Here is a 26,859-nt window from a genome sequence, read left to right on the forward strand (position 1 = left end):
TCGTCTATAACTATTGACAGCAGATCCCTCAATGAGGGTGATAGAGGGAAGGAATGTAGGCTGAAGCTTAGACCATCACTGGGCCTCTTGCGATCTGTTGTCTTGCTCATTCACTCTCATTGCCATGATTTCAGAGTATTTTAATTTATTTTTGGGGATCAAGGGGCCGTTATAAATTTGCAGGAGACTCAGGGTGCTTCCAGGAGAGGTCATAGGTTGGATGAGACGCTAGACAGGGGCGAACACATCACAGCAGCTCAAAACACTGGAAATACAATGGCTGCACCCTTGCAACAAAGAGAGCATCACTTGCGCGAGTCACACCAATAAACTAAACAGGCCCGTATTGGCTAATCGGCAGGGGTGTAACGATATTACAAACCGAACCGAAATATCGCAATACACCAACCACGATATGTATCGCGAAACTCTCGGCGTGTACCGCAGTACTCTCACGCCCCCTGCTGCCCATTGTTGAGGTTAACGTCCCCTGTATCTAATTAACTGAACTAATTTAAACACATATTTATTTTATCACATTTGATTAAAATGTATTAGTAATGATGAGCTTTTGTTCTAAATATTATATTTTAAAGTTAGTATTTTCCAAGTGCATGTCATGTCATGTGACTTGAGTAAGCGATAATACTCGGTCACTACTGTATAAGCAGGATGGCTGCTTCGCATATATTGAGATTGCAGATCCCCCAGACACATTTAAGTCAACTGTGTGGAAACTTTTCTGTTTTCCAGTAGAGTACAGGAATATCATTCGTGTCGTAGACAAAGCACATGCCTATCTGTCCTAACTTTTATGAAACTTGCTTATAAGGAATAACATTTAAAAAAGTGTAGAAATTTCACAATGTGAGGGTGTAAGCAAAAGACTGACAACAGTATTTAATGTACAAAAGTGAAACCAGAATAATGCCCAAATATATACAAAAAAAGAGAAATATTTACAGTTATAAAAAGAATATAATAAATTAGCAAATTCAAACAAAGTATCAAACAAAAATTTGTTAAACTCAAGTAAGGGGACAATAGTAAAGCCAAACAAAAGAAAGAATTATAACAAAACAATTCTAACTCATGAATAACCCCTTACCTCGCTAGAAACTGATGAAAAGAAAAGGTCTTCAGCGTCATGCGCCATATTCTTCCCTATACTGAACTGTAGAATAAAATAAAAACAAAGATGATCTACACCTCTTACCTGATGTCTTTAACAATACATTTTCTACATGTTTGCCAAATGGAAGTCGTACAACATCTTTCCTATCCACCTTACTCTGAGAAAAGAGTGAACTTAAGGAGGTAGCCTATATCTCAATCGACAGGATATGTCGAACCAAAAAGTAACTAACAAATCAATCGAAAATTAATTTAACAAAAAACAAAAAAAAATTTAAAGTGGGCAAAAGTAATGCAAAATAATTTTACCCAAATGAAAGTTAAGCAAAAACAACGAAAGTCATAATCATGTCAGCAAAATACACAAAAAACGAGATCAAAGGAAAAAGCGATTTCCTCCGCATTTCCTAGCACCCTTTTTATATCCCGGCGTCATCTCCGCTTCGCCTCCAAAACGTGGCCAGCTGCGTTCGCTCGCACCGCGTGTTGTAGGAATGAACAAGATTCTCATCGCAAAACGTTGCAGTCGTAGAAATAAACGATCTTGTTTCTCTCAGAGCAAGAGCAGATTTTCCTTTGATGACTCCTCTCACTGAAACGTTGAACAGTATAGGCTACTCGTGCACTGACTTCATCCATCAATATTGGGCGTCTCATATCTACATTTACATTTACATTTAGTCATTTAGCAGACGCTTTTATCCAAAGCGACTTACAAATGAGGACAAGGAAGCAATTTACACAACCAAGAGCAACAATGAATAAGTACTAAAGGCAAGTTTCAGGTCTGTAAAGTCTAAGAAGGGAAGTGTTAGTAGTTTTTTTTTTTTTTTTTTTTTTTTTTTTTTTTTTTTTGTGTACAATTAGTGTGATATTCAAAGAGGCAATTGCAGCTTAGGAAGTGAAGTGGAGACTAAATAGTTGAGTTTTTAGTCGTTTCTTGAAAATAGCGAGTGACTCTGCTGTTCTGATGCAGTTAGGGAGTTCATTCCACCAACTGGGCAGATTGAGCGTGAGCGTTCGCGAAAGTGATTTTTTCCCTCTTTGGGATGGAACCACGAGGCGACGTTCATTCACAGAACGCAAGTTTCTGGAGGGCACATAGATCTGCAGAAGTGAGTGCAGATAAGAAGGTGCTAGGCCAGAAGTCACTTTGTAGGCAAACATCAGAGTTTTGAATTTGATGCGAGCAGCAACTGGCAGCCAGTGCAAACGGACTAGCAGTGGAGTGACATGTGCTCGTTTAGGTTCATTGAAGACAACTCGTGCTGCTGCATTCTGGAGCAGTTGAAGAGGCTTGATAGAGTTAGCTGGAAGCCCAGCTAGTAGAGAGTTGCAGTAATCCAGTTTGGAGAGAACAAGAGCTTGAACAAGGAGTTGAGCTGCATGTTCAGATAAGAAGGGTCGGATCTTTCTGATGTTATAGAGTGCAAATCTGCACGATCGAGCAGTTCTAGAAATGTGGTCAGAGAAGTTTAGTTGGTCATCAATCGTTACTCCAAGGCTTTTCACCATTTTGGATGCAGTAATGGTTGCCCCATCCATCTGGATTGAAAAGTTATGGTGTAGAGTCGGGTTGGCAGAAACTACAAGCATTTCCGTTTTTGCGAGGTTCAGCTGAAGATGATGATCTTTCATCCAGTGTGAAATATCCAACAGGCAGGCTGAGATACGAGCTGGAACCGAGGGATCATCAGGATGAAAAGAGAGGTATAGCTGGGTGTCATCAGCATAGCAGTGGTAGGAGAATCCATGTCTCTGGATGACTGGTCCTAGAGATGATGTGTAGATGGAGAAGAGAAGTGGCCCAAGAACAGAGCCTTGAGGTACCCCAGTGTTTAGATGCTGTAGGTTGGACACCTCTCCCCTCCAAGACACCCTGAATGACCTGTCAGAGAGGTAAGATCTAAACCATTGTATAACAGTGCCCGCAACGCCCAGTGACTCAAGCGTAGATAGCAGGATCTGGTGGTTGACAGTGTCAAAAGCAGCTGACAAGTCCAGCAAAATGAGGACTGATGATTTAGAGTCTGCTTTAGCCAGTCTGAGATCCTCCACGACCGAGAGCAGGGCAGTCTCAGTTGAGTGGCCTTTCTTAAAGCCGGATTGCTTGTTGTCCATGAGATTGTTTTGAGTAAGAAAGTCCAGGACTTGATTGAACACTACTTTCTCCAGAATCTTGGCCATGAATGGAAGCAGGGATACTGGTCTGTAGTTTTCAAGTAGCGTATGGTCCAGGTTGGGTTTCTTTAGCAGTGGGGTTACCCTAGCCTGCTTAAATGTAGTGGGGAATAAACCAGAGTCAAGAGATGTGTTAATTATGTGAGTCAGTGTTGGTATGACTGCAGGAGAGATGGCTTGCAAGAGATGAGAGGGAATGGGATCGAGTGGACAGGTGGTTGCATGGCTAGATAGCACAAGTTTGGACACCTCAGACTCAGAGAGCTGAGAAAAGGAGGTGAGTGTGTGTGGTGTTGGTGTTGTATCTTGCGTGTTTGTTGTAGGTGCAGCAAATTGAGCACTGATTTTTGCAGTTTTGGTGCAGAAGAATGTAGCAAAGTCATCAGTAGTAAGTGTGGAGGATGCGGGTGGAGGAGGAGGATAGAGGAGGGAGGAAAATGTTTTAAAAAGTAGGCGAGGATTAGTGGCATTGTTGATTTTCAGACGGTAATACGTCTGCTTTGCAGAAGTAACCTCAGCTGAGAAAGAGGACAGAAGAGTTTGGTATGTTAAGAGATGTGCAGGATTTTTAGTTTTCCGCCAAATTCTCTCTGCAGCCCGAAGTTTTGAGCGATGCTTACGGAGAGCATCCGAGAGCCAGGGTGCAGGAGGACTGGCACGGGCTGGCCTGGATGCAAGAGGACATAATCGGTCTAGACATGATGCTAGTGTGGAGCAGAGTGTATTAGTGGCACTGTTCGAATCAAGTGCAGTGAGTTTGCGAGATGGAGGAAGAGAGTCTGAAACAATGGTGGATAGTCTATTGGGTGAGAGAGATCGTAGGTTTCTGCGAAAGGTAACCAGTGTTGGAGTGTGTGGCGGCTCAGGAGTAATGTGGATGTTGAGAGACAGAAGGAAATGATCAGATATTTGTAGTGGAGTTACTATTGTTTGATCAGTGAAGCAGTGTCGTGTGTAAATAAGGTCTAGCTGATTACCTGATTTGTGGGTAGCAGAAGTAGGTGCTCTTTTTAGGTCAAAAGAGGCAAGCAGAGTCTGAAAGTCTGCAGCTTGCGGTTTGTCAACGTAAATGTTGAAGTCACCTAGCACCAATAAGGGAGTGGCAAAATTAGAAAAAGATGAGAGAAGAACATCCAGTTCATCTAGGAAGTGACCTAATTTACCTGGTGGGCGGTAGATGACAACCACATTTATGTAGAAGGGGTGGATAATGGTGACTGCATGGAATTCAAAGGAGCTGATTGTTGGCAGGGACGGTATCAGAGTAAATTTCCATTCTTTGGAAATTAGTAGTCCAGTCCCACCCCCTCTCCCTGTCTGACGAGGAGTGTGGGAAAAAGAGAAATTAGCAGAAAGAGTAGCATGTGTAGCAGTGTCCTCCGGCCTCAACCAGGTCTCAGTTAGAGCCATGAGATTATAGTCAGAATATGTAGCTATGGAGGTAATAAAATCAGCCTTGTTAACAGCTGATTGACAATTCCAGAGGCCCACGGAGAGAGAGAGTTGTGAAATAGTAGATACATGTATTGAACGAAGGTTGTGAGGATTACGCCTGCAGCGTACCTCCCGTGTTTTGCGAGTGTTAGTAACAACAGGAATTAGAAAACACATAATAAAAGTGCACTGACAACAAAAAAAATAAGTGTAAAGTAAAACAACAAAGTAAAGTACTCAAGTGCTTTGTCGGTGTCTTTGCTCGGTGGAGTCGCGCAGGTAGAGTCGATGGTCTTTACCCTCGTCGGTCTTCACACGAGGCGGTCTTCACACGAGGCTGCCGCGACCGCTGCCGCGGTGAACTAGTTGTTTATATAACCCCTAAAGCACTAGCTGATTGAATTCAGCTGGACACGCCTCGAGAGTCAAAACAAGGGCCGAAACTGAGGCGGACGACGCGAACCGCGTCTGCGTTCGCTACACAAGCTCTTATAGTAACCAAGGAAACAGTGGCTAAACAACTTCTAGTATTATACACAACTGAAAGCAAGTTTAAATGTCCTACAACTTTACACAAACAGCTGGAAACAAGTCCTCAAACCATACACAACAACTGAAACAAATCTTAAATGTACTTACAGGCTGCTGTTCTAGATGCTGCTAAAGTGCTTCTCCTGCCGACTAATGCTACCGTGCTCACTATATAGTGGTTACCTGGCGTTTGGACACGCCTCCCGAGTCAAAACAAGGGCCGAAACTGAGGCGGACGACGCGAACCGCGTCTGCGTTCGCTACACAAGCTCTTATAGTAACCAAGGAAACAGTGGCTAAACAACTTCTAGTATTATACACAACTGAAAGCAAGTTTAAATGTCCTACAACTTTACACAAACAGCTGGAAACAAGTCCTCAAACCATACACAACAACTGAAACAAATCTTAAATGTACTTACAGGCTGCTGTTCTAGATGCTGCTAAAGTGCTTCTCCTGCCGACTAATGCTACCGTGCTCACTATATAGTGGTTACCTGGCGTTTGGACACGCCTCCCGAGTCAAAACAAGGGCCGAAACTGAGGCGGACGACGCGAACCGCGTCTGCGTTCGCTACACAAGCTCTTATAGTAACCAAGGAAACAGTGGCTAAACAACTTCTAGTATTATACACAACTGAAAGCAAGTTTAAATGTCCTACAACTTTACACAAACAGCTGGAAACAAGTCCTCAAACCATACACAACAACTGAAACAAATCTTAAATGTACTTACAGGCTGCTGTTCTAGATGCTGCTAAAGTGCTTCTCCTGCCGACTAATGCTACCGTGCTCACTATATAGTGGTTACCTGGCGTTTGGACACGCCTCCCGAGTCAAAACAAGCAATCTTCCCATTCTGCAAAGCCCACTCTCTGCTTTTTCGCTGATCCACTGCCATGTCCCGCTATACACGCGCAACCGACCCACAATTAATTATAATGTATTTTTTTTATTACCCGACCCTCGAATTATTCGCAGCACTCGCGGATATAACCGCCATTCACGCATCACTAATGGGAGGAAAAATACAACCTATATACGGCTGCAACCGTGACATTAGTGTCAGACAAAACTGCAATGTATATTACTGATGAATATGTCATGTTAAAAACACTGTACAAAGACATCATATGTATATTTTTTTCATTAATTTAAACAGAAACCTATCTATCTAAATGAAAACTTAGATAATCAAAAATGAGCATCACCATGTCTGTACCTGCACAGAGATCAAGCCTCTCACCTGAGAAAGTGGACATTTTTGACATGGACATGTTTTTGAAGAACAACTTAAAACTTAATTGAATATTCCAAATGTCCTTAGAGAGAACTGCAATTATTTATTTAATTTTAGTTTACTTAGATAAGATGGCTGCACTAAAGAGAATTGATTTTTCTGACTAGTCTATATTGGAGGTGTTTATTTAATTTTTGTTGTTTACTTGGGTATCCTGACTGTACTAAAATGTGATGGCAAAGTTAATAAAGAAAAAGTTTAGTTGTTCTTGTTATTAAGTGAATCTATCGTTCCGCATAGCTGTTAAGATGACAAGTCTCTCCTCCATCTTTTAAATTGTCTATGGTCATCTTGACAACACAAATACTGCTATTGTCTCAACAGAAACCTCGTTTCTGCTTTAATTTGATTAGAAAATGAAAAAGAACCAACTAATGCAGCATGCATTTTCTGTTCATATTTAAACTTTATTTCAGCTGCAGAAGTGGCAAAAATGCAAGGCGGTTAAAATGTGAGTCAAGCTAGGTACATAAGCACATAGATACATAAGTAATGAAAACAAGCAAAGCGAAATGAGAGTGGTTATGCAAGTGATAATGAGAGATGAACATGACACGGCACAAAACAGAGAAGCTTTTACTATTCCACAGTCCACCACTGGGTCCTCTGGTCATGATCACTGTGGAAAGAAGAAGTGCTGTTTTATTATGAGAAATATATGTTAGTTATCTTTTATAATGCTGCTCTGTGCAGTCTAATAAAAAATAAAAAAGTGTTGAAGTGCCTTTGCCGTTTTCGCTGATTTCTACACAACCAAACCAGAAATGGAGGGTGCATGATGTCATTAGCATGGCCATACAGGACGCAGACCATGCCACTAGATAAAATTGCTTATTTCTCTGAATTTTATCCTTATTCATAACATTTGGGATAATACATAAGCAAAATCTAGAACACTGTGCAAGTAGTTTTTGGATAATTTAATGAAGAAAATATTACATATTGTGCCTTTAAATAAAAGAAATAAATAATTATTAAATAGATTAAAAAAATTGCAAAACATTTTTTTAATCTTTAAATAAATATCAAAATAGTACTGAAGTCTATATTAAATATATAAAGAGTTTAGATGCAAAAACCTCTAAACATTGTCTAAAATTTTCCTCTAAAATGAGTACTTTTTAATCAAGCTTCTCTGTGAATGTTCAGTATTATCACTTTTATGGCAAAGAATAAGTTCTTTTGTTGTTCTCTAAAGTAAAATATCTAAAAGGCTGAATAAAATGTTCAATTTCAGACGGCAATTAGAGGTTTTTGCATCTGAACTCTTCACATGCATTTTAGTAACATTAAATGTCTCACTGTGAAAAATAAATATTTTGATGTTAAACTATATCATATATAATCTCTCAATTAATTTCACATGAACACAGTGATGCCAATAAAACAAATTACAATTAAAAGTGAATGAAAGGCCATCAAAATGATACACATAATAAACATAACAATTAAAAAAATTTAACTGAAAACAGTATGTCGTGGAAAGGGCACAGATTTTGTCAAACCTGTTATGGCATTAGACTTTACTCTTTTAACAATTTCCAATAAAAGCACAAAGAGCTAAATCAGTACAGACTCAACAGTTGGCTATTGGCTCATGTTTACACCTATGAAGAGTGAAAGCACATTGAAACAAACTTAAATGAAAACCCTTTGTTCAGTCTCAGTTCAGGATACACAATACTCTGATATTGTCAAAAATACCTAAATGCAACAACAGTTCAAATTACTGTGCATGTTCAGTTACCCAGGTTACACGGAAAAAAGAGAAACAGAGTGGGTCTCAAATGGGCTGAACCGTCCCAAACATGTCTGAAGCAAATAGAGATACAAGGACACAAACCTGCAGAGACAGCAGCAGCCAAACCTCAGCAGCCACAGGCCTCAATTAAACCAGTGCTTAGACAACTCACAACTGAAATACGCTGAGAGATGCAGTAAATCTGCTTTCCTTAGGGGAAAACAACCCGCATTCTTGTAGGAAGAAATATGTATCTGTACTATATAGACAGAGAATGAACTAATTAATAACTGAACTGTAAAACGATGATGATGATAAATATAGCTGCAAGCAGCAATTAAAGTGACGACAAAGCACAACAGAGGTAAAATGAGTAGCCAAGTATGGAGGATCGGATCAGCCAAAACCAGTACTACAGGAGAATTTTACAATTACAAAATGGTTATTTTTCATTACAAAATTAATTAAAAGGGAATCTGACTGGTCGCTTTGGCATTGAGTTGGCATCATGCCAATTAATTTGTTAAGGCAATAAAAAAAAAAAAGTATTGTTATTTGAAACTAAATTTGTAATTTGTCCCCAAGATGGTCTAAAGATGATCTGGGTCGAATTTGGTAAAAACCGGGCCAACGGTCTTGGAGAATAAGCATTTGAAAGAGAATCAAAATCACTCATAGAAAATTTGATCCATTTATTCGCCACATGAGAAGTCAATTGGATGCAGGATTCTAGATAGGTATGCTCATTTTGTTTAATTTTGCCAATCGACAACCGCTGCTCGTTAACCAAATATTAACCATTAACTGGTCTTATTAATATTAAATTATTATTTAAAAAAAAAAAACGTTTCTATTTTGTGTCTGAAGCATTACATTTTAAAATACTAATTTATTTTAACATCCGAACATATTAATAACAGAACATCTTCACGCACCTGCAGTGTTTCCAACAGCATAGGAAAAAATAAAAAGAATGAAATAATCCTGCCATAGAATTTCTTACTTAAATTTAGATTACAAAATGAAAACACTGACTGAATCCTTTTTAAGAACCATCATAGTGTAACGTGGAGACTGACACAGAGGGATCCATATGCAGTATTTATTAATCACACTTACTCAAACATACAATATGCACAAAGGTGCAAACACACATCGACAGTAGCAGTAAAGGTATCAAGGCTGGCGGCTGACAGACACAGAGTGAATTACCAGGCAAGGGTCAGAGGCAGGCAGCGTGATTCAGGCCCCGTTTACACTAATGCGTTTTAGTTTGAAAACGCATAAGTTTTGCTACGGTTACGCCAACCGTCCACACTACACCGGAGTTCTCGAGCGCCGAAAACGGAGCGTTTCGAAAACGCTGGAGAGGCCGTTTTCATTCTGAAACGCTGCTGCTCCGTCTCAGTGTGGATGATGGAAAACGGAGACATCTGAAAACGGAGGCGGGACTGCAGACATTCGCCTCTCTGATTGGGGCTTTTCCTGAATATTAAGTAGCCTAACACACACAGTTCAGTCCTGCTTTCTCTCCGTGTAAGTTCAGACTTTGCAAGTTTGATTAAGGCTGCAGTCTCTTCTTCTCAGTTTGATATGGAAAGCAGACTATACCGAGGACACGGGTAAATCTTCAAAGGGAACAGTGTACTTTATAACTTCATTCACATCACCCTTGCTACGTTGTTTCACTTTCTCAACAATAAAATGTAAACATGATTTAAGGAACTGCCTATTTTCATTTTAATATTAGCAACTTAGAAAGCAGAAATGTTTAGGCGTCGTGCTGCATGAGCGTCATCTTCACTGTGTGGATATTTATAACAAAACGGAGCCGATAACAACTGCCTCCTTTCAATTTCAGTGAAAAGACGAAACACACCCTCTCTTTTGCTGAATATCAGTTTTAATAATCGATAATGGCCATTAGGGGTGTAACGATATTAAAACCGAACCGAAATATCGCGATACACCAACCACGATACGTATCGCGAAACTCTCGTGGCGTACCGCGGTACTCTCACGCCCCCTGCTGCCCATTGTTGAGGTTGACGTCACTTGTCTCTAACTAATTGAACCAATTTAAACACATCTTTAATATCATATTTGATTAAATTGTTTTAGTAATGATGAGGATTTGTTCTAAATATTATATTCTAAAGTTAGTATTTTAGTGCATGTCATGTCATGTGACTTGAGTAAGCATCACACTCGTTACTACTGGATGCAGGATGGCTGCTCCCCATAGTACTGAGATTGCAGATCCCCCAGACACATTTAAGTCATCTGTGTGGAAACATTTTGGTTTTCCAGTGAAGTACAGGAATAGAATTCGAGTAGACAAAGCGCCTGCCTGTCTGTCTCAACTGTTTCACGAAACTTACTTGTAAGGAAAAACATTTAAAAAGTGTGGTAATTTCACAATGTGAGGGTGTAAGCAACAGAACTGCCAACAAAAGTGATTTATTGCACAAAAGTAAAACCAGAATAATGCCCAAATATACAAAAAAAGAAAAATATTTACACTAATAAAAATAATATAATAAAGTAACAAATTCAAACAAAAGTATCAAACAAAAATTAGTTAAACTCGAGCAAGGGGGTGATAGTGAAGACAAACAAAAGAAATAAATATAATAAAACAATTCTAACTCATGAATAACCCCTCTTACCTCGCTAAAACTGATGAAAAGAAAAAAAAGGTCTTCAGCGCCGTGCGCCGCATTCTTCCCTATACTGAATAAAATAAACAAAGATGACCTTCACCTCTTACCTGATGTCTTTAACAATACATTTTCTACGTGTTTGCAAAATGGAAATCGTATGACATTTTCCCTATCCACCTTACACTAAGAGTGAACTTGAGGAGATACAGCTATATTGTCGGGAAGGAGCGGATAATATACAAATCAATTGAAATAAAAATGTACAAACCTCACAAAATTTCTTAAAGTGGGCAAAAGTAATGCAAAATAATTTTACCCAAACGAAAGTTAAGCAAAAACAACGAAAATCATAATCATGTCAGAAAAAAACACGAAAAACGAGATCAAAGGAAAAAGCGCTCTCTCTTCCGCTCTTCCTGACAAGCTTTTTACATTCCCGCGCTGCGTCGCCAAATGATGATAGATCGGTCTCCTGACCAATCAGCTGTCAAAAAGGCGGACCTACAGAAATGATGAAGGCGGACCTACATAAATGCCCGGCATAGAGGGAGCGGGAGAGAGAGAGAGAGATCGGGAGGCAAACGACATACAGCCGGCTACAACCCTAACATTAGTTTCAGACACAACTGCAATGTATTTTACTGGTGAATATGTCATGTAAAAACACTTTACAAACACATTATATGTATATTTTTTCATTAATTTAAACGGAAACCTATCTATCTAAATGAAACCATATAATCAAAAATGAGCGTCTGTGTCTGCACAGCGATCAAGCCTCTCATCGGAGAATGTGGATATTATGGTGTTTTTGAAGAAGATCTTTCACTAGTCTACACTGCAGTTATTTATTGAATTTTAGCTTACTTAGTTAAGATGGCTGCACTAAAGAGAATAGTTTTTTTTTCTGACTAGTCTATATTGGAGGTATTTATTTAATTCTAGTTGTTTACTCGGGTATCCTGACTGTACTAAAAATGTGATGACAAAGTTAATAAAGAAAAAGTTAAGATGTTCTTGTTATTAAGTGAATTGTCCCTTAGCATTGCTGTTAACATGACATCAACCCTAACCCCACAGCAAACAGAAACCGAACCGTACCGAACCGAACCGTGGCTCCAAAACCGTGAACCGAACCGAACCGTGCCTTTTGTGTATCGTTACACCCTTATATATATATATATATATATATATATATATATATATATATATATATATATATATATATATATATATATATATATATATATATGAGCAACTCCAGCGTTATGGATGTGACATTTGCAGTAAAAACTCAAAACATAAATTCACATAGAAAGCATGTTAACATTATATTCAAACATCTGTTTTTATTGTCCAGAACAAGTGACCACAGAGTTATAGGATCAGACAACTATCAATATTTAAACGTGTTGTACTTTAAATGAGAAAAATACACATGCATTATGGATGTGACCAAAAAAGTATGCGAGTTTGCAGTAACATACTCTGTAGAAATTCTGTGAATTAAACTGCACAACCCTAAAGAAATAATGCTAATCAAATAAATAAAATATGTCGCTCTATAAAATAAAAATGATTGACTTTACTTTATTTGACATTTCTGCATTTAAGGAAAAGTGTTAATATGGATGTGACAGATGTGAAATTGTCACTTGTGTGACTGCTAAATCAAATAGAATAGTTTGAAAACACTGACAGAGACATTTTTGAGTATTTCTAAAGTGCTGTAAAATACAAGACTACACAAAAAAAAAACCTAGAAATTGTTTTTATATTTTGGTGAAAACTTTTTTTCATGGCCAGGACATTTGCATGGAATTGCTCATATACAGTAAAAGTCAGAATTATTACCCCCCCTTTGAACTTTTTTTCTTTTTAAAATATTTCCAAAAAATTAAAAATTAAATAAAAAAAATTTTCACAGTATGTCTGATAATATTTTTTTTTCTGGAGAAAGTCTTAATTGTTATATTTGGCCAGAATGAAAGCAGTTTTGAATAAAAAAAAAAACACATTTAAGGTCAAAACTATTAGCCCCTTTAAGCTATATATTTTTTTGATAGTCTACAGAACAAACCATCATTATAACTTGCCTAATTACCCTAACCTGCCTAGTGAACCTAATTAACCTAGTTGAGCCTTTAAATGTCACTTTAAGCTGTATAGAAGTGTCTTGAAAAATATCTAGTCAAATATTATTTACTGTTACCAGGGCAAAGATAAAATAAATCAGTTATTAGAGAAGAGTTATTAAAACTATTACGTTCAGAAATATGTTGAAACAATCTTCTCTCTGTCAAACAGTTATTGGGGAAAAATAAACAGGGGGGCTAATAATTCTGACTTCAACTGTATATGTATTTTTAATCATTTAAAACTGATACCATTAATTGGTTAAAAACAAACCCTTTTGCACAGCAAAATATGGGGACCCAAAACAACTCTATGGGTGTTAATTTCAACCCTTTGAAAGTGTCTCATGGGGTCCACTCAAAACAGAGTTAAATCAACACTTTCAAAAGGGTTGGCACATTGACACCGAAGTAAGGGTTAATTTTAACTCTAGGCAGAGTTAAAATATGTAACTATATTTAACACCCCCTGGTGTAATATATAGTTATTTTATTCAACTCTCTTGAGTGTAAATATGGTAAAAAGGTCAAATAGACTGTAAATTAAAAAAGAAAAAACATTTTATTTGAAAACATTCACCACTTCAACAATTCATTCAGTTTTTAAAATGCAACAATGTCAAATATGCTTTAAATGTTTTATTAGTACAGACAGTATCAACAAAATATGTATGACCAGTGCTCAAAAAGGCTGTTTCAGTCCTTTGGTCCAAACTTGATGTTTCATCAGAGCCATTTGAAAGTTCAATATATCGTGACTCATAGTTTTCTTCTGAACGCATAGTTTTCTTCTGAAATTACATTTTAAACAACTTGGCGTGCAAATCTTTCAATTCTGGTGTTTCCTTGGTCCTCCATATCAAACACAGCAGTTTAAATGAAGGTACAAATGCTGTAAACTTGTGTGAAAACAAACTGGAGCTAGGAAATCTCATCAAGCATGTCCTGTGAATGAAGTGCTTCCCAGCCACAGGATGACCTTTTTATCCATGACGATGTAGTAGCTGCTGATCGCTCGTCTGGTGGTTCCTGATGCACGGATATAGGGTGATGCTCATCTAAGAACTCTTCAAGACTCCAGCATGACTAAGAAAAATGTTTGAAAACAAATCGCAATCAAATTTTATGATATATTTAAAAGAACATTTAAAGTAAATGAAAGATTCAAGAAATCTAAACTCACCTTTTGAAAATTTTCATGATGATCCACAACTTGACTCTCCCAGCTGGTTGAGGTGACAGGATATGGAAAAGTAGAAAAAATACATACATCACTGTTGGATCTCCAAAAACAATTAGGTTAACCACTATGACTAGAACAATATTGTGTAAAACAGTGTAAAACATATTCATAAACTTACAGTTTTCTGTAAGCGTGTGCGTGCATGTGTGTGTGTGTGTGTGTGTGTGTGTGTGTGTGTGTGTGTGTGTGTGTGCGTGCGTGCGTGTTTCTTTACCAGATTCAACTTGTTAGGCCCTTTCAGGTCCAGTATTGACGCCATCTTTCCTGGAGTCTAGCAGATGTTTCAGGTCCAAATATAATCTAAAATATTAGGATAAGCAGAAGAGGAAAAGTGCAAAGCAGAGCAAAACATTATTTAAGTAACAGTTCACCCACAATACAAAACTTATTACCTTCATGTCATTTGTTATTCTCTAATGCTCTAATACCCTCTCAGCTTATTGTGAAACAAATACAGAACTTTATCAAACATACCTTCATTATTATCACCACATATGACCCGTCTCTAATCAGCCACCGTCACAGGGTCTTGTGTTATTGTATAGAGAACTGTGGCTGTTAAAAAACAACAACACATTAGTATCAAACACATATGCATAACCTTCAGATAAAAAAGAGAGATGAACATCACAAAGTATGCCTCACACTTTTTCAGATATCTTTTGATTCAGATGTTGATTATTGATAATAAATCTACAAATGAAACCTGTATCATCATTAGGCTGCTCAAATATGAATCAGTTGATTAATTTTACAGACAGGTGGCTGTTTACAACGCACTAAATTGTCTTTAATAAAACGGAAATGTTGTGTACAGTACATGCTAAGTTTAGCCTATAGTTTTAAGCACAATATCAAGTGGGAGAAAAAGCTTGACTAAGATGTTCCTGACTAAAGAGATAGCCTAACTTACTAACGTCAGACATCCCGAGTTGGGAAAAGTCATTTTCAGGGGATACAGAGTTGATTTGCGGGAGGTAGCAGGAGAGATGAGTACCTTAAGAGCGATGAGATGAGTTGCGCGCGACGTACCTAAAGAGCGGTGGGGGTGACTTGCGCGCGACGTACCTGAAGAGCTGGGAGGGATGCGGTGGAGAGGGGTGTGCAAAGTGTTTAATGACCGGGCGGGAGACGCGCGATTTCCGGGAGATTATCATTCATTTGCGGGCATCTACTTGGGCATCTGAGAGTCTCTGTGCATTTGCGGGATAACGTTAACGTTAGTCCCGCAACTTCCGGGAGACTTCTGTAACGTAAAATGTCTGATAAAGTGCAAACGCGGTCATTTAAAGACATTAATGTTAACATTCCGACTTTAATGGTTGTCAACACTTAATATAATTCAAGCGTAACTGTTACGTTATAACACGAGTCTATGGACTAACGGTAACGTTATATGGACGGCCACGAATGAACCAGTTTAAAAGGGCCGCGGTGTTTAAAATAACCAAATTAACGTACACGAATAACAAACAATCATATGTTTCAGTCAGGAAGCCTTTTACAAGTAAGCATGTTCATTTACTCACCAGATATGTTTTAGAAACTCTCCAGAGCTCATGGAAACCGTCCTGTGTTGCTGTTAGCATCCGGGCAGAGTAGGCTAGGCGCTCCGGGGATTCCCTCGCTAGTTTGCTTTGAATTAAAGGAAAAGTGTCGATTTTATTTTACAGATGGGTAACAACGCACAAAATGGCATTAAGCGTGACAGAAATGTGTTGAACATGTACATTTGATGTTTTTATGCACTATGTATGCGTGAGCATATATAAAAACATTCTTGAAAAGAAGTGAATAGTAATGCAGTTAAGCTAGATACACAAACGACCATGAATGAACCGCAGAAGTTTAAAATTGTCACTCCATTCTAAAGTTATTAACTTAACAATATGTTTACAACTGTATTTCCTTAAAGAAAGTCAGTAAAATACCAACATTTAGGTAGTTTGACTCACCAGTTGCTGTTCTAAACCTCAGATGGAAAATGGCGTCTGGAAAATTCTTCAGTGACTGGGGCTGCATGAATTCCCGGATGTTGGAAATAACACCACCAAGTGTTGAAAAGATAACTCCTTGATTTCGCACTGAATAAAATCAATTTTAACTCTTATTATATTCATTTATCAAAATCTAACTCTTTAACGTCAACACTTTACTCTGAAATGCTTCAACACCGAGAATTTAACTCTGATGAATTTGCTGTGTGGTTAACAATGAATTAGTTATTATGAGCATCCCTAGTTCTAGACATAATGACATTCATTAGAGATGAAAACATGTTCAATCCTCAACTTCAGAAGCTTGAATAGTCAATGATGAATACTACTGAAGCTTCAAAGTTCAACAAAAAAATTTTTCAGCCCTTGTAATCTCAGTTAAATCCACCCAGATATTTTAATCCGATTCGCAAACTTGTTTGAAGTACCAAATTAGCCAAAGATCAGTTATCATGATCAAAAGGCCCAGGATCTGCCAAATAATCTTAAATCATTTAAGTGAAGTACAAAGAACCGACCCCTGGTTGTTTAAATCAAAGATTTATACAAAACCTAGAAACTACACTACATCAACTCCACTGTTGGCATGACAGAATAGTCATAACATTACATTTATAGATTGGCTTCAAACAAATCACATCAGTGCATCCTCTTACACACTTTCCCAGCAGACTGTTGCTTTTATCCTCTTTATCTCTCATGATGCAATTTCGTTATGTCTCTGAAATGACTGACAAGTCGCTTAGCTCAGAGAAATATAGACCATGCAGATAAAGAGCACATGAAAAGCAGAAGCGGTGCAGGATAAAAATAACTGTCTTTTGGCACAAATGGAGTTAAAAATCAGTAGTAAAATCTTTGCACTGGATGTTCTGTGTGTGTGTGTGTGTGTGTGTGTGTGTGTGTGTGTGTGTGTGTGTGTGTGCATACCTCAAGTATTGGCATCTTTGACTCCTGCTTTTGCTTTATTTAGAGAAACGAACAAATTAAAGTTTTTTGGAATGTTTTTCATATGTTATTCAGCATAATAAACATTGTCTTTGGCGCATCAGGAGAATGCTAAAACTCATTGGAATCAGTCCTTGTAAAATCGAACAGTAAATGACAAATATGCCCACTGAGAGTGTTGTGTTCTCAAGGTTTCGAGGAACACCCTGAACTTGTTTTTACCTTTCTTTCTGGTTTAATTGCAGTGCAGTTTCTCTTTTACTAAAGCTAAAATGCCACAGGAAACAATCATAGATGCAGTCATCAAGATGCAGATAATACCATAATAAAACACACACACACACACACACACACACACACACACACACACACACACACACAAAACGCAGTTAAGGACACTTAAGCCGTTATTGGACCACTGTCCACATATTTTATGAAATGGAAAAGGACAAAGCTTCACAGCAGAAAGACCCTTACCCAGAAATAGCATTTTAACAGACAGGAAAAGTTTCAAATAGTGATAGCACAAAAACAAATTACTCATAAACATGTTCTGTGAAACACCAAAGGAATCATTCTGAACAATGAGCTTGTTACTTTTGAATTGAATTAAAATAATTATAACTGAAAGTTCTAAAAAGTACACGCAAAAGTCTTTGAACACCTCAAAATTAAATAGTTATTCACTGACAATCTTCCTTGAGCCATTTTGTGACCACCTCATAATTTAGAAACATTAACTCAAGAAAAGAATCAGTCTGATTTAGAAATGAGTCATTGAGTTTTTGACCTAAATTCGGTTTTATTGAATAGATTGAATTTGAACAGTGAAGGAATAATTCAGTTATCAATCAGTCACTATTCACTATTGGATAATAGCACTTGAGAGTCAATTTCATGATTATTTTAAGGTGCTTTTATCATTTTTAAATGTAGTCCTCATGAAAACTTTTATTTTATTGGTAAAAGTGGCCAGGGAAGTCTTTAGAAATGCTTGCAGTACATTTATTTTATGTTGAATATTAGTTTAAAAAAAAAGCTGTTTGGCTGGCTGGCTTAACTTCTGCAAAAAAAAAAAAAAAAAAAAAAACAAGCCAAACATTGGCTCCCTCCACATAATTTGGACATGTACATGTGGTTGGTACAACTTCAGGACATTATAATGTTGGAATTATCCACAACTTAAAGGTTCAGTAGGTGATCAGTAGGTAGTCTTCAGAAGCATTTTTTGTTGTGCTGGTTAAAGGTCTTTTCAGAGTCTAATAGTAATGTTTAAAGTAAATGATCTACATGTGTTTATATGTATTTTTATATTTTGAGTAAGGCATAAAACTAAAAAATGTTCATCCATTTAAATTGAGTCGGACCGACATCTCTTATAATTTCGATAAGTAGGCAAAACTGTCTGTCAGCAAAAGCAGATTTGAACAACTGCGCAGCTGTTCGTACGCATCTCAGCCGATCGCTCTTTGTGCTGCGCATTCAAGAGATTGGTAAAAACCTGCTGGATCCAAACTTTTCAAAAACCTGAAATAATATTGGAGTTACCTTTGCACGCTGGAGAAAGTATGAAACAATGGCTGAAGGATTTCTCTTAGACAGGTAATGTTTTGTTTTTAAACTATTTTAGCTTCATGCAAAGCTGATGTAACATTAGATGTTATTGTTACAAATGGGCTATATCTTCACAGAAGTGTTGTTTAGCCACTAAAATCTTCCGATGAAAGATTGATAAAACTAATTTCAGTTTCACAAGGGACCTTTTACAGCATCGATAATGTAGATTTTAATTAGTTTAACAACAAAACACAAGTAAATAGGGCTATTCCGCCTAGTCTCTTCCTATATTGTTTACCATGCAACTCTAAATTTTCACTCTGAAATAGCATGTCAGTTTGGCTTGCTCGCTGCCGGATAAGCACTAGTCGCTTTTAACACATGAGAGAGGGTTCTTTTGCTGTGCTCGTGTTAGAGGAGGCTTGGCTCTAGACGGCAGGATAGGGACTGTGATTCAGAGATTTATGCTAAGCTGTTAGCATTGTGAAAGATCACCTACTGCACCTTTAAGTGAACTTTGTTCAAAAATGAGTACATTAAAGATCTGGACTTCAGTTGCAGACAAAATCCCCATGTTTACTGCACAAAACAATGATTAGGATCCAGAATAATTGCCTTATTTTGTAAAATTTATACTTGATACTGTACTTTTTTTTATATTTTGTTTTTGTCAACTTCTATTCATTGGATACCCCAGACCGCAGGGGTCCCCAGACCGCAGGGGAGGGTGGGTTAGCTGAATTGATATGTTTCATTATCAGGGCTTGACATTAACTTTTCGATCTCTAGCCACTGTGGCTAGTAGTTTTCCAACTTTACTATCCACTCGCCATTTTCACTAGCCACATTTTTTTTGTTGAGAAAATAAATGTTATATGCATAAATTTGACTTTGGCATGCTAAAATTAATTGATTTAAATTACGTGTTATGTCCTGATTCCTCCTTAACTTTTTTATTTTGCTTGCCTTTTATGGTTTAACACTAAGTATTTACCTTTTTTTTCTCTGGCCTTACCAAACTAATTATTTCCTTGCCACATATTTTTAAAAATGTGTCAAAACAAGCAAAATATAGCTGTTTACATGCACTTTTTATTCAACAAAAATTTTCTTAAAAAACAATTGACATTTAAAATTATTCTCATGTATCTAAAACTATAAACAGTAGTTTGTCTGGGACTAAAGGTCCCAGATCATCAGGTAACAATAGGTAAATGGAGAGTTAATCTCCAAAAGCAATGTTATAGTAAAGGATGATAACTAAACCATATTACAAAAATAACTGCAAGCAAAAGAAAGTAGGTGAAAAACATTCTGTGTGTGGTAGTGAAAGGATGATTACGTGCACACGGTTAACATTAGGCCCATTAATAATCTGTTCAAAGAATGGTAAAAGCGAAAGCGGCAACACAAGCTGCACAAAAATTCTGGAGATCTCTTGAAAGCAGCAGGACTATGGGTGCACAAGCACCGCTTTTTTCTAATCTATTTCAAAGAGAAATTATCACACCAGTTGCGTTTCCAGGCATTATTATATATATTTTTTTCAGCCTGTATTCTTTGTTAAAAATAATAATTTAAAAAAATGCTTACATTTTGATATCAATTGTTCATGTAACATGCTATTCCTTATATTACATTGCATGTACTCACAGTAAATAATGACTTTCTTTTTGGATTTTGGACTTGTTTAGGGGGGCTCTGAGAAGTTTTGAGAAGACATGATATTCAAAAAGAGAAACTTATTTAATATTTTTAAAGATATACCTCTATATTAAACATGTTTTTGATTGAATGCTTGCATTTATTACATAATCACATAATTTAATGATTACATTATACAGTAAAATTATAACAATATAATTACGTAATAGAATGATAATTATCATTCTATTACAGGTATATTTTTCAATTTCAAGCAACAAAAACAATACAACAATACAGCAAAGATTTGTTTACCTTTATATTTAAAAACTTATATTTATAATATGTTTGCATTTTGCACCGATTTGCCGCACACGTCCAAAGACATGCGCTATAGGTGAATTAGGTAAGCTAAATTGTGTGTGTGTAATAGTGCTAATAGTGAAGGTGTGTGAATGAGGGCGTATGGGTGTTCCACTGTGGTGACCCCAGATTAATACAGAGACCAAGCTGAAAAGAAAATGAATGAATGAATGTTTGCATCTTTACTTTCACTTTCATAAGATTAGCACTGCACTGTATTGGAAAAACATTGCAATTTTTTTTTCTGCGTCAAATATATTGATTTAAATCTAATTTTTCTGGTTAATTATAATCACAGATCCACATTGCAGATCCTGTGATCTGACTATTTTGGGTGCACACATTGCAATATAGATGTTGAAATGATAAATTGTGCAGTTATACGCAAGATTAGGGCTGGGTGAGTTTAACATTTTACCTTGATTACAATTAATAAACGATTATTTTATTTATTTATTTAATGTTTTTTCCCTCATAGTTCACAGACAATTTTGTACAGTAAATATGCTCACATATTACAAGAGAGAGATTTTTGAATGTAGGATGCATTACACACACGATCTAAAATCTATGATTAGTTATTGAATATCAACGCTGAACAACTATTAAAACAATTTAAAAAATTAAAACACACATTGCCTAAAACACAGCTCCCTGCGCCGCATGTCGTCACCGCTCCAAAACCGACCAATCACAAAGCTTTTGCTACGCCGTTGTGATGTAAACTGTAATTGCATTTTTTGCGAAGGCTGCTTCGGTAAGATATGATATAATAAATCATAATATAATAAGTATAAATTATCCTTAACAGAGTGGGGTCACATGAATCCACACATAGGGAAGTAATTGAAAAAATTGGCCTGGAAAATTTGATTAATCACAGGTTCTCAAAGTCGATTTCAATTACTTTTCGAATAATCGCCCAGCCCTAAGATTATTATTATTATTTTTTTTAATTTCAGTTGTTATTCTGATTTTTAAAGAAACTATTTATTTATGATTGTAGTTATTAAGCTAAAACAAAACTGGAATTACTTGAGCAAGATGTCACTGTCACACACACACACAGGAGTTTCACAAGCATGTTCAGCAGTACCAAATTGAAAATAAAATACGATAAAAAAAACTGCATAACACATTCGACAAGCAGATTAATATGCCGTACAGAATATCCCTGAGTCTTGTTTCCAACTTGCACATTAATTTATTATAGGTGGGAGATTGTACATCAAGCAATGTTCCAATTAAATGATTCCCGCAGAAGAGAGAGGGAGCAGAAAATCGAACAAAGCGTGCACCCTCTGAGGTCATTATGTATGCAATATATGTTGTGATTTGTCACAGTCATTGCTCAGAATGAAGCTGTAAGTAAATGATTTTCTGACTAACTAGTTTCTAAAGGTTTAATCAAACTAATTATTAATTGTCATAACTCACTTTGGAGGCATCTGCATTTCACATGAGTTCATGAACAGGAATTGGAAGGCACTTTTAGTAAATAATGTAAGTAATAAGATACTCCAAGCCATGTTTTATCATGTAAATCAGGTCTGAAGGGTGGCACAATACCTTCAGCCCTGACTTATTCACAAAACAGCACGACTCAAGTGCCTCATTGCTTTTATAAAACGGTTACCACAAAATACAAATATGTGAAAAAAATGAATAAAAGTTATTTGAAGGAAATTCTTTAAATGCTCCCCTCCCTGACAAAGACAGAACGAAAGTTCCTGATAAAAATGATTCTAATGAAGTTAAAACTACGTCCTTTTAGCATTAAATACTTTGGCAGGCAAGAGTACAAGCTTGAAATGAAAGCTTGAACTTTGTATTTTACAGTGATTGTTTGAGAAAATGCCATCTGGAGGTAATTTCTTACAAATAACAATCCAGTTGAATGTGATTTTGATTAGTTAGTAAAAAATGTTAAAACTTATATTATTTAATACTCTTCACTTGTGATTGGGATAATCACTGTTTGGGAATAACGGCGCTATAAATAAACGGTGTTACTAAAGGCGATACTTTTTACTGTTTACCCTGTTACCCCCGCTACTGACAATAAAATATGTGTTTCTATAACTGAGAACACTGGTGGAACGCTTTTAATGCAAGCAGCGTCTCTCTCAATCAGGACCTCTCTTTGTGTGTGTGTGTGTGTGTGTGTGTGTGTGTTTGGGGCTAGGGTGGGACACATAACCAACCAGGGATGATGGTTGGTGTGTCTGTGAACATGATGATTGGCTTAGGTAGAGTACATTTCCATTGTTTGCCAATCAGAGGCAGAGTAGTGCAGGTGTTTACGCACACACACACGGTCAGTCGCACACACCAACGACCTGGATTTAGAACAATGGCAAATCCAACAAATTCAAAGATAGCTTTTGCAAACTGAAAAATAAGCACTAGTTTTCCCCTGTTGAGGTGTAAGGTATAAGAATGTTTATGTATCGTGCAACTTATGCCCGCAGGAAAAAAAAAAAAAAAGAGTATCAGTCTCGGTGACAATTCTAATGAAGCATTTCACATCTTCAAATGCTGCCACAAAATTAGTGGAGTTGCAATGAATACTTAAAGTCCTAAACCATCTATTGTGTTATATTGTTCTGCTAGTTATAATATTTACTATTTAATATTTATTATTTTTGTTGCCTTAGTTGCTGCAGTAAACAAAGCAGCATGATGTCACATCTAGCAGGATTTCATTGATTTTAATAAACTACAATGTACAAACTGCACGATTAATCGAAAAAAGATTGTGACCTTGATTAGACTCCAATGACAGATTGCAAGCATAAGTCTCAAGCACAATAATTCAACATAAGAATTATGAAAGTTGCATTCTGATGTCATCACTTTACTGTGTATTAATAACCAGGACAAATTTAAAGTCTGTTTAAGTCTACCATTCAAAGTCTATTTAAAATGAAGCATTCTAACCAGTAAACCTACACATAATATTACTATTGCTGTTTTATCACATGTTTAAGAATTAACAATAATAATAGCCTACTCATATTAACCTTTATTTTACATCTACAGAATCGTGAGAAAATCATGATCTTGATTTAAAAAAAACAACAAAAAAAACTTGTGATTCTCATTTTAGCCAGAATCGTGCAGCTCTACTACACATCATCCTGATATTCACAGATTCAGGCAAACTTTATCTTACAACCATACATTGTATAATCAAAGGATATAAAATGTAATACCTTGCAAAATAGCATTTAAGACTTTTTAAGGGCAATAAAGTTCTCTTTATTAATTTATCAACTTTTAATAATTTATCAATACTTTAAGACACCGCGGACACCCCGTTTAAAGTAACGCAAAGATTATTTTTAGGGTAATTAGTTACTTTTATAATTATGTAACTCAGTTACCATGCTTGATCGTAATACCAGGTGTAAACGGTGCATCTGGGTTTTGTGCTGTGGTATGCTAATTTATTTTGTCAGACATTTATAGCCTTTTCTAAAAAAGAGAATAAAACAGGCCAATCAGCATCAAGGCCTGGAACTAACCATTTTATAAAATCCATTATGTATTATTTATTTAAGAACTGAAACACAAACAAATGGAGAATGAATATGTTTTGTCAGTGAATAAGCAAACAATAAATGAGGGTTTAGGTTTACCTTGTTAATCTGTTTTTCTGATGAAAAGCCCATGGCATGAAATAGTTTTTTGTCCATCTCCAAACTTACAATGCAACCACAGGGAAAAAATGCATCAATTACTTCTGTCGCTTAGCAACTGTAGTTGCAGAACTGAACCCATTGCCTTCAGTTACCTTTAAAAATCCCATTAATCACTCAACACATGCATTCACCTCACCTCAACATTTTACAGCAATGTTAGTAAATTCATGTATGTAATTTATTCACTACTTCTGTCTTTACTCAAAGTGTTTTTTTAACGTTTGAATACCAAAGATGACTTGATAGACAAGATAGTATGATGAGCGCATGTTATGACTGGGTGTCTTTTCACTCACTGTCATAAAACTGAAATATATGAGGCTTGAAAAAAGGAAGTGGGTGTGTCCAGACAGCATACAGACTAAACCACAGCCAGTGTAATGAGTAATCTCTGAGTGTTCTGGCATTTCCATCAGTTTTCTACACTAAATGAAGGCAGGTTTCTGTCCTAGGCAACTGGAAAGAAAAGATCACGTTCTTTTAATAGCACAGGAAATGGAGAGAATAGAAGACAAAACAAAATACAGACTAGCAGAGCTGAATCAGATGGTTTTCATACCACCTGATGAATGTCCCGCACCTGACAAACACTTACAAAAATGGACACATACTCTTGGTATGTCAGTAATCTATGTTTGGGTTCAGTATGAATTTTAAAAGAACTGAACAATTTATTTAGAGTGAAATACATCACATTTGTCAAAAATGACAGTATGTTTATTAGAGCTGCACAATATATTGTTTCAGCATTGATATTGCAATGTGATTATTTGCAATAGGTATAGTTGAAGTCAGAATTATTAGTCCCCCTTTGAATTTTTTTTTTCTTTGCAGGGAAATTTTCACAATATGTCTGATAATATTTTTTCTTCTGGAGAAAGTCTTATTTGTTTTATTTCAGCTAGAAAGAAAAGCCGTTTTTAATTTTTTTAAAAACATTTTAAGGACAAAATTATTAGCCTCTTTAAGCTGTATTTTTTTTTTTTGATAGTCTACAGAACAAACCATTGATATACAATGATTTGCCTAATTACCCTAACCTCCCAAGTTAACCTAATTAAGTTAAGCCTAGTTACGCCTTTAAATGTCACTTTAAGCTGTATAAAAGTGTCTTGAAAAAGATCTAGTCAAATATTATTTACTGTCATCATGGCAAAGACAAAATAAATCAGTTATTAGAGATGAGTTATTAAAACTATTATGTTCAGAAATGTGTTGAAAAAATTGTCTCTTTGTTAAACTAAAGTTAAATTGGGGGAAAAAATTATAGAGGGGGGCTAATAATTCAGGGGGGCTAATAATTCTGACTTCAACTGTATATGCATTATTGAGTCTGAAGTATAATTGATAATTTCACAAGTGTTTATTGAGGCCTGTGACTGTTTAAGGATTTTAAAAGCATTCAGACATAAGAAATTGTAGCGTTTATAACTTTTACAAATTAATAACGATTCATTTTATTGAATTGTTTCTAAAACAAAAATTATCCAGTATCATTTTACATTTGAAGTACTCAATTACTAAATACCTAAATACAGTTTGATGCCTGGGAAAACAATAAAATGCTCTTATTTAATTTGTATATTTTTTATTATTGAATTTATCTTTGCTTGTAGATTATTTATTATATTTTATGCACTTCCCAGCAGAATCACCCCAATCGATCTCAAATTATAAATTCTTTTCAAATAGTTATTAAATTTATATAGTGAAATTATATTCATATCACATTATTTCACAGAATTAAAAAAATATTGCAATGTTAAATTCATGCAATATTATGCAGCTCTAATGTTTATGATTTATATTTTAAAGAAATTCAGCTTTTTTCTGAACTTTGTATCCGAGGCTAAGCACACAAGAGCATGTGCTTTTAAAAAAATATGAATGATTCGAACGTCCATCAATGAATGATCAGTGCATGATGATTGCAGCATCCTGTGCTGCAAAAGTTACATTACAGCAAACGCTTTGTCATTTTCACGTGGAACTGAGCTTTGCAGAGCAACACGTGTACAACCGGAAAGGGGGCGGTAAATAATGGAATAATCATTTATCTCGATTAATGGTTTTTGATAATCGTTAGAAGCCATAATCGAAATCGAAATTGGATTTTCAATTAATTGCACAGCCCTAACATATATAATAGAAAAATACCTAAAAACCTTTCACTCTGCATACAACAGGTGTGAAGACTTTCAACGTATGCACTATCAACCACTGCCAGCGGCAATCAATAATACATTGGATCAGATTACTTTCATAATTTAAACCCTCATTTGGT

At 36.2% G+C, this 26,859-nt stretch overlaps 2 protein-coding genes and 1 long non-coding RNA gene across 3 annotated transcripts in view; all 3 read right to left on the bottom strand.

Moving 5' to 3' along the window:
* Positions 1 to 26,859, bottom strand: part of tgfbr1a (transforming growth factor, beta receptor 1 a) — a 75,481-nt gene that overhangs the window by 39,275 nt on the left and 9,347 nt on the right.
* LOC147846354 (uncharacterized) lies at positions 1,799 to 6,123 on the bottom strand. Its single transcript, XM_087240816.1, has 2 exons — positions 4,479 to 6,123; positions 1,799 to 4,397 (listed from the first exon to the last, which is right to left on the bottom strand). The coding sequence occupies exons 1-2, from the start codon at positions 4,924 to 4,926 to the stop codon at positions 2,029 to 2,031; spliced, it is 2,817 nt and encodes a 938-aa protein (XP_087096942.1). The 5' UTR covers positions 4,927 to 6,123; the 3' UTR covers positions 1,799 to 2,028.
* LOC147846355 (uncharacterized) lies at positions 13,663 to 16,364 on the bottom strand. The gene is made up of 6 exons (XR_015478493.1): positions 16,318 to 16,364; positions 15,892 to 15,997; positions 14,837 to 14,917; positions 14,577 to 14,662; positions 14,303 to 14,345; positions 13,663 to 14,205 (listed from the first exon to the last, which is right to left on the bottom strand). It is a non-coding gene; the product is annotated as an uncharacterized LOC147846355 (long non-coding RNA).

The sequence above is a fragment of the Danio rerio genome, chromosome 2 (genome assembly GCF_052040795.2).
Source record: "Danio rerio strain M-AB ecotype USA chromosome 2, GRCz13ab, whole genome shotgun sequence".
Lineage (NCBI taxonomy): Eukaryota > Metazoa > Chordata > Actinopteri > Cypriniformes > Danionidae > Danio > Danio rerio.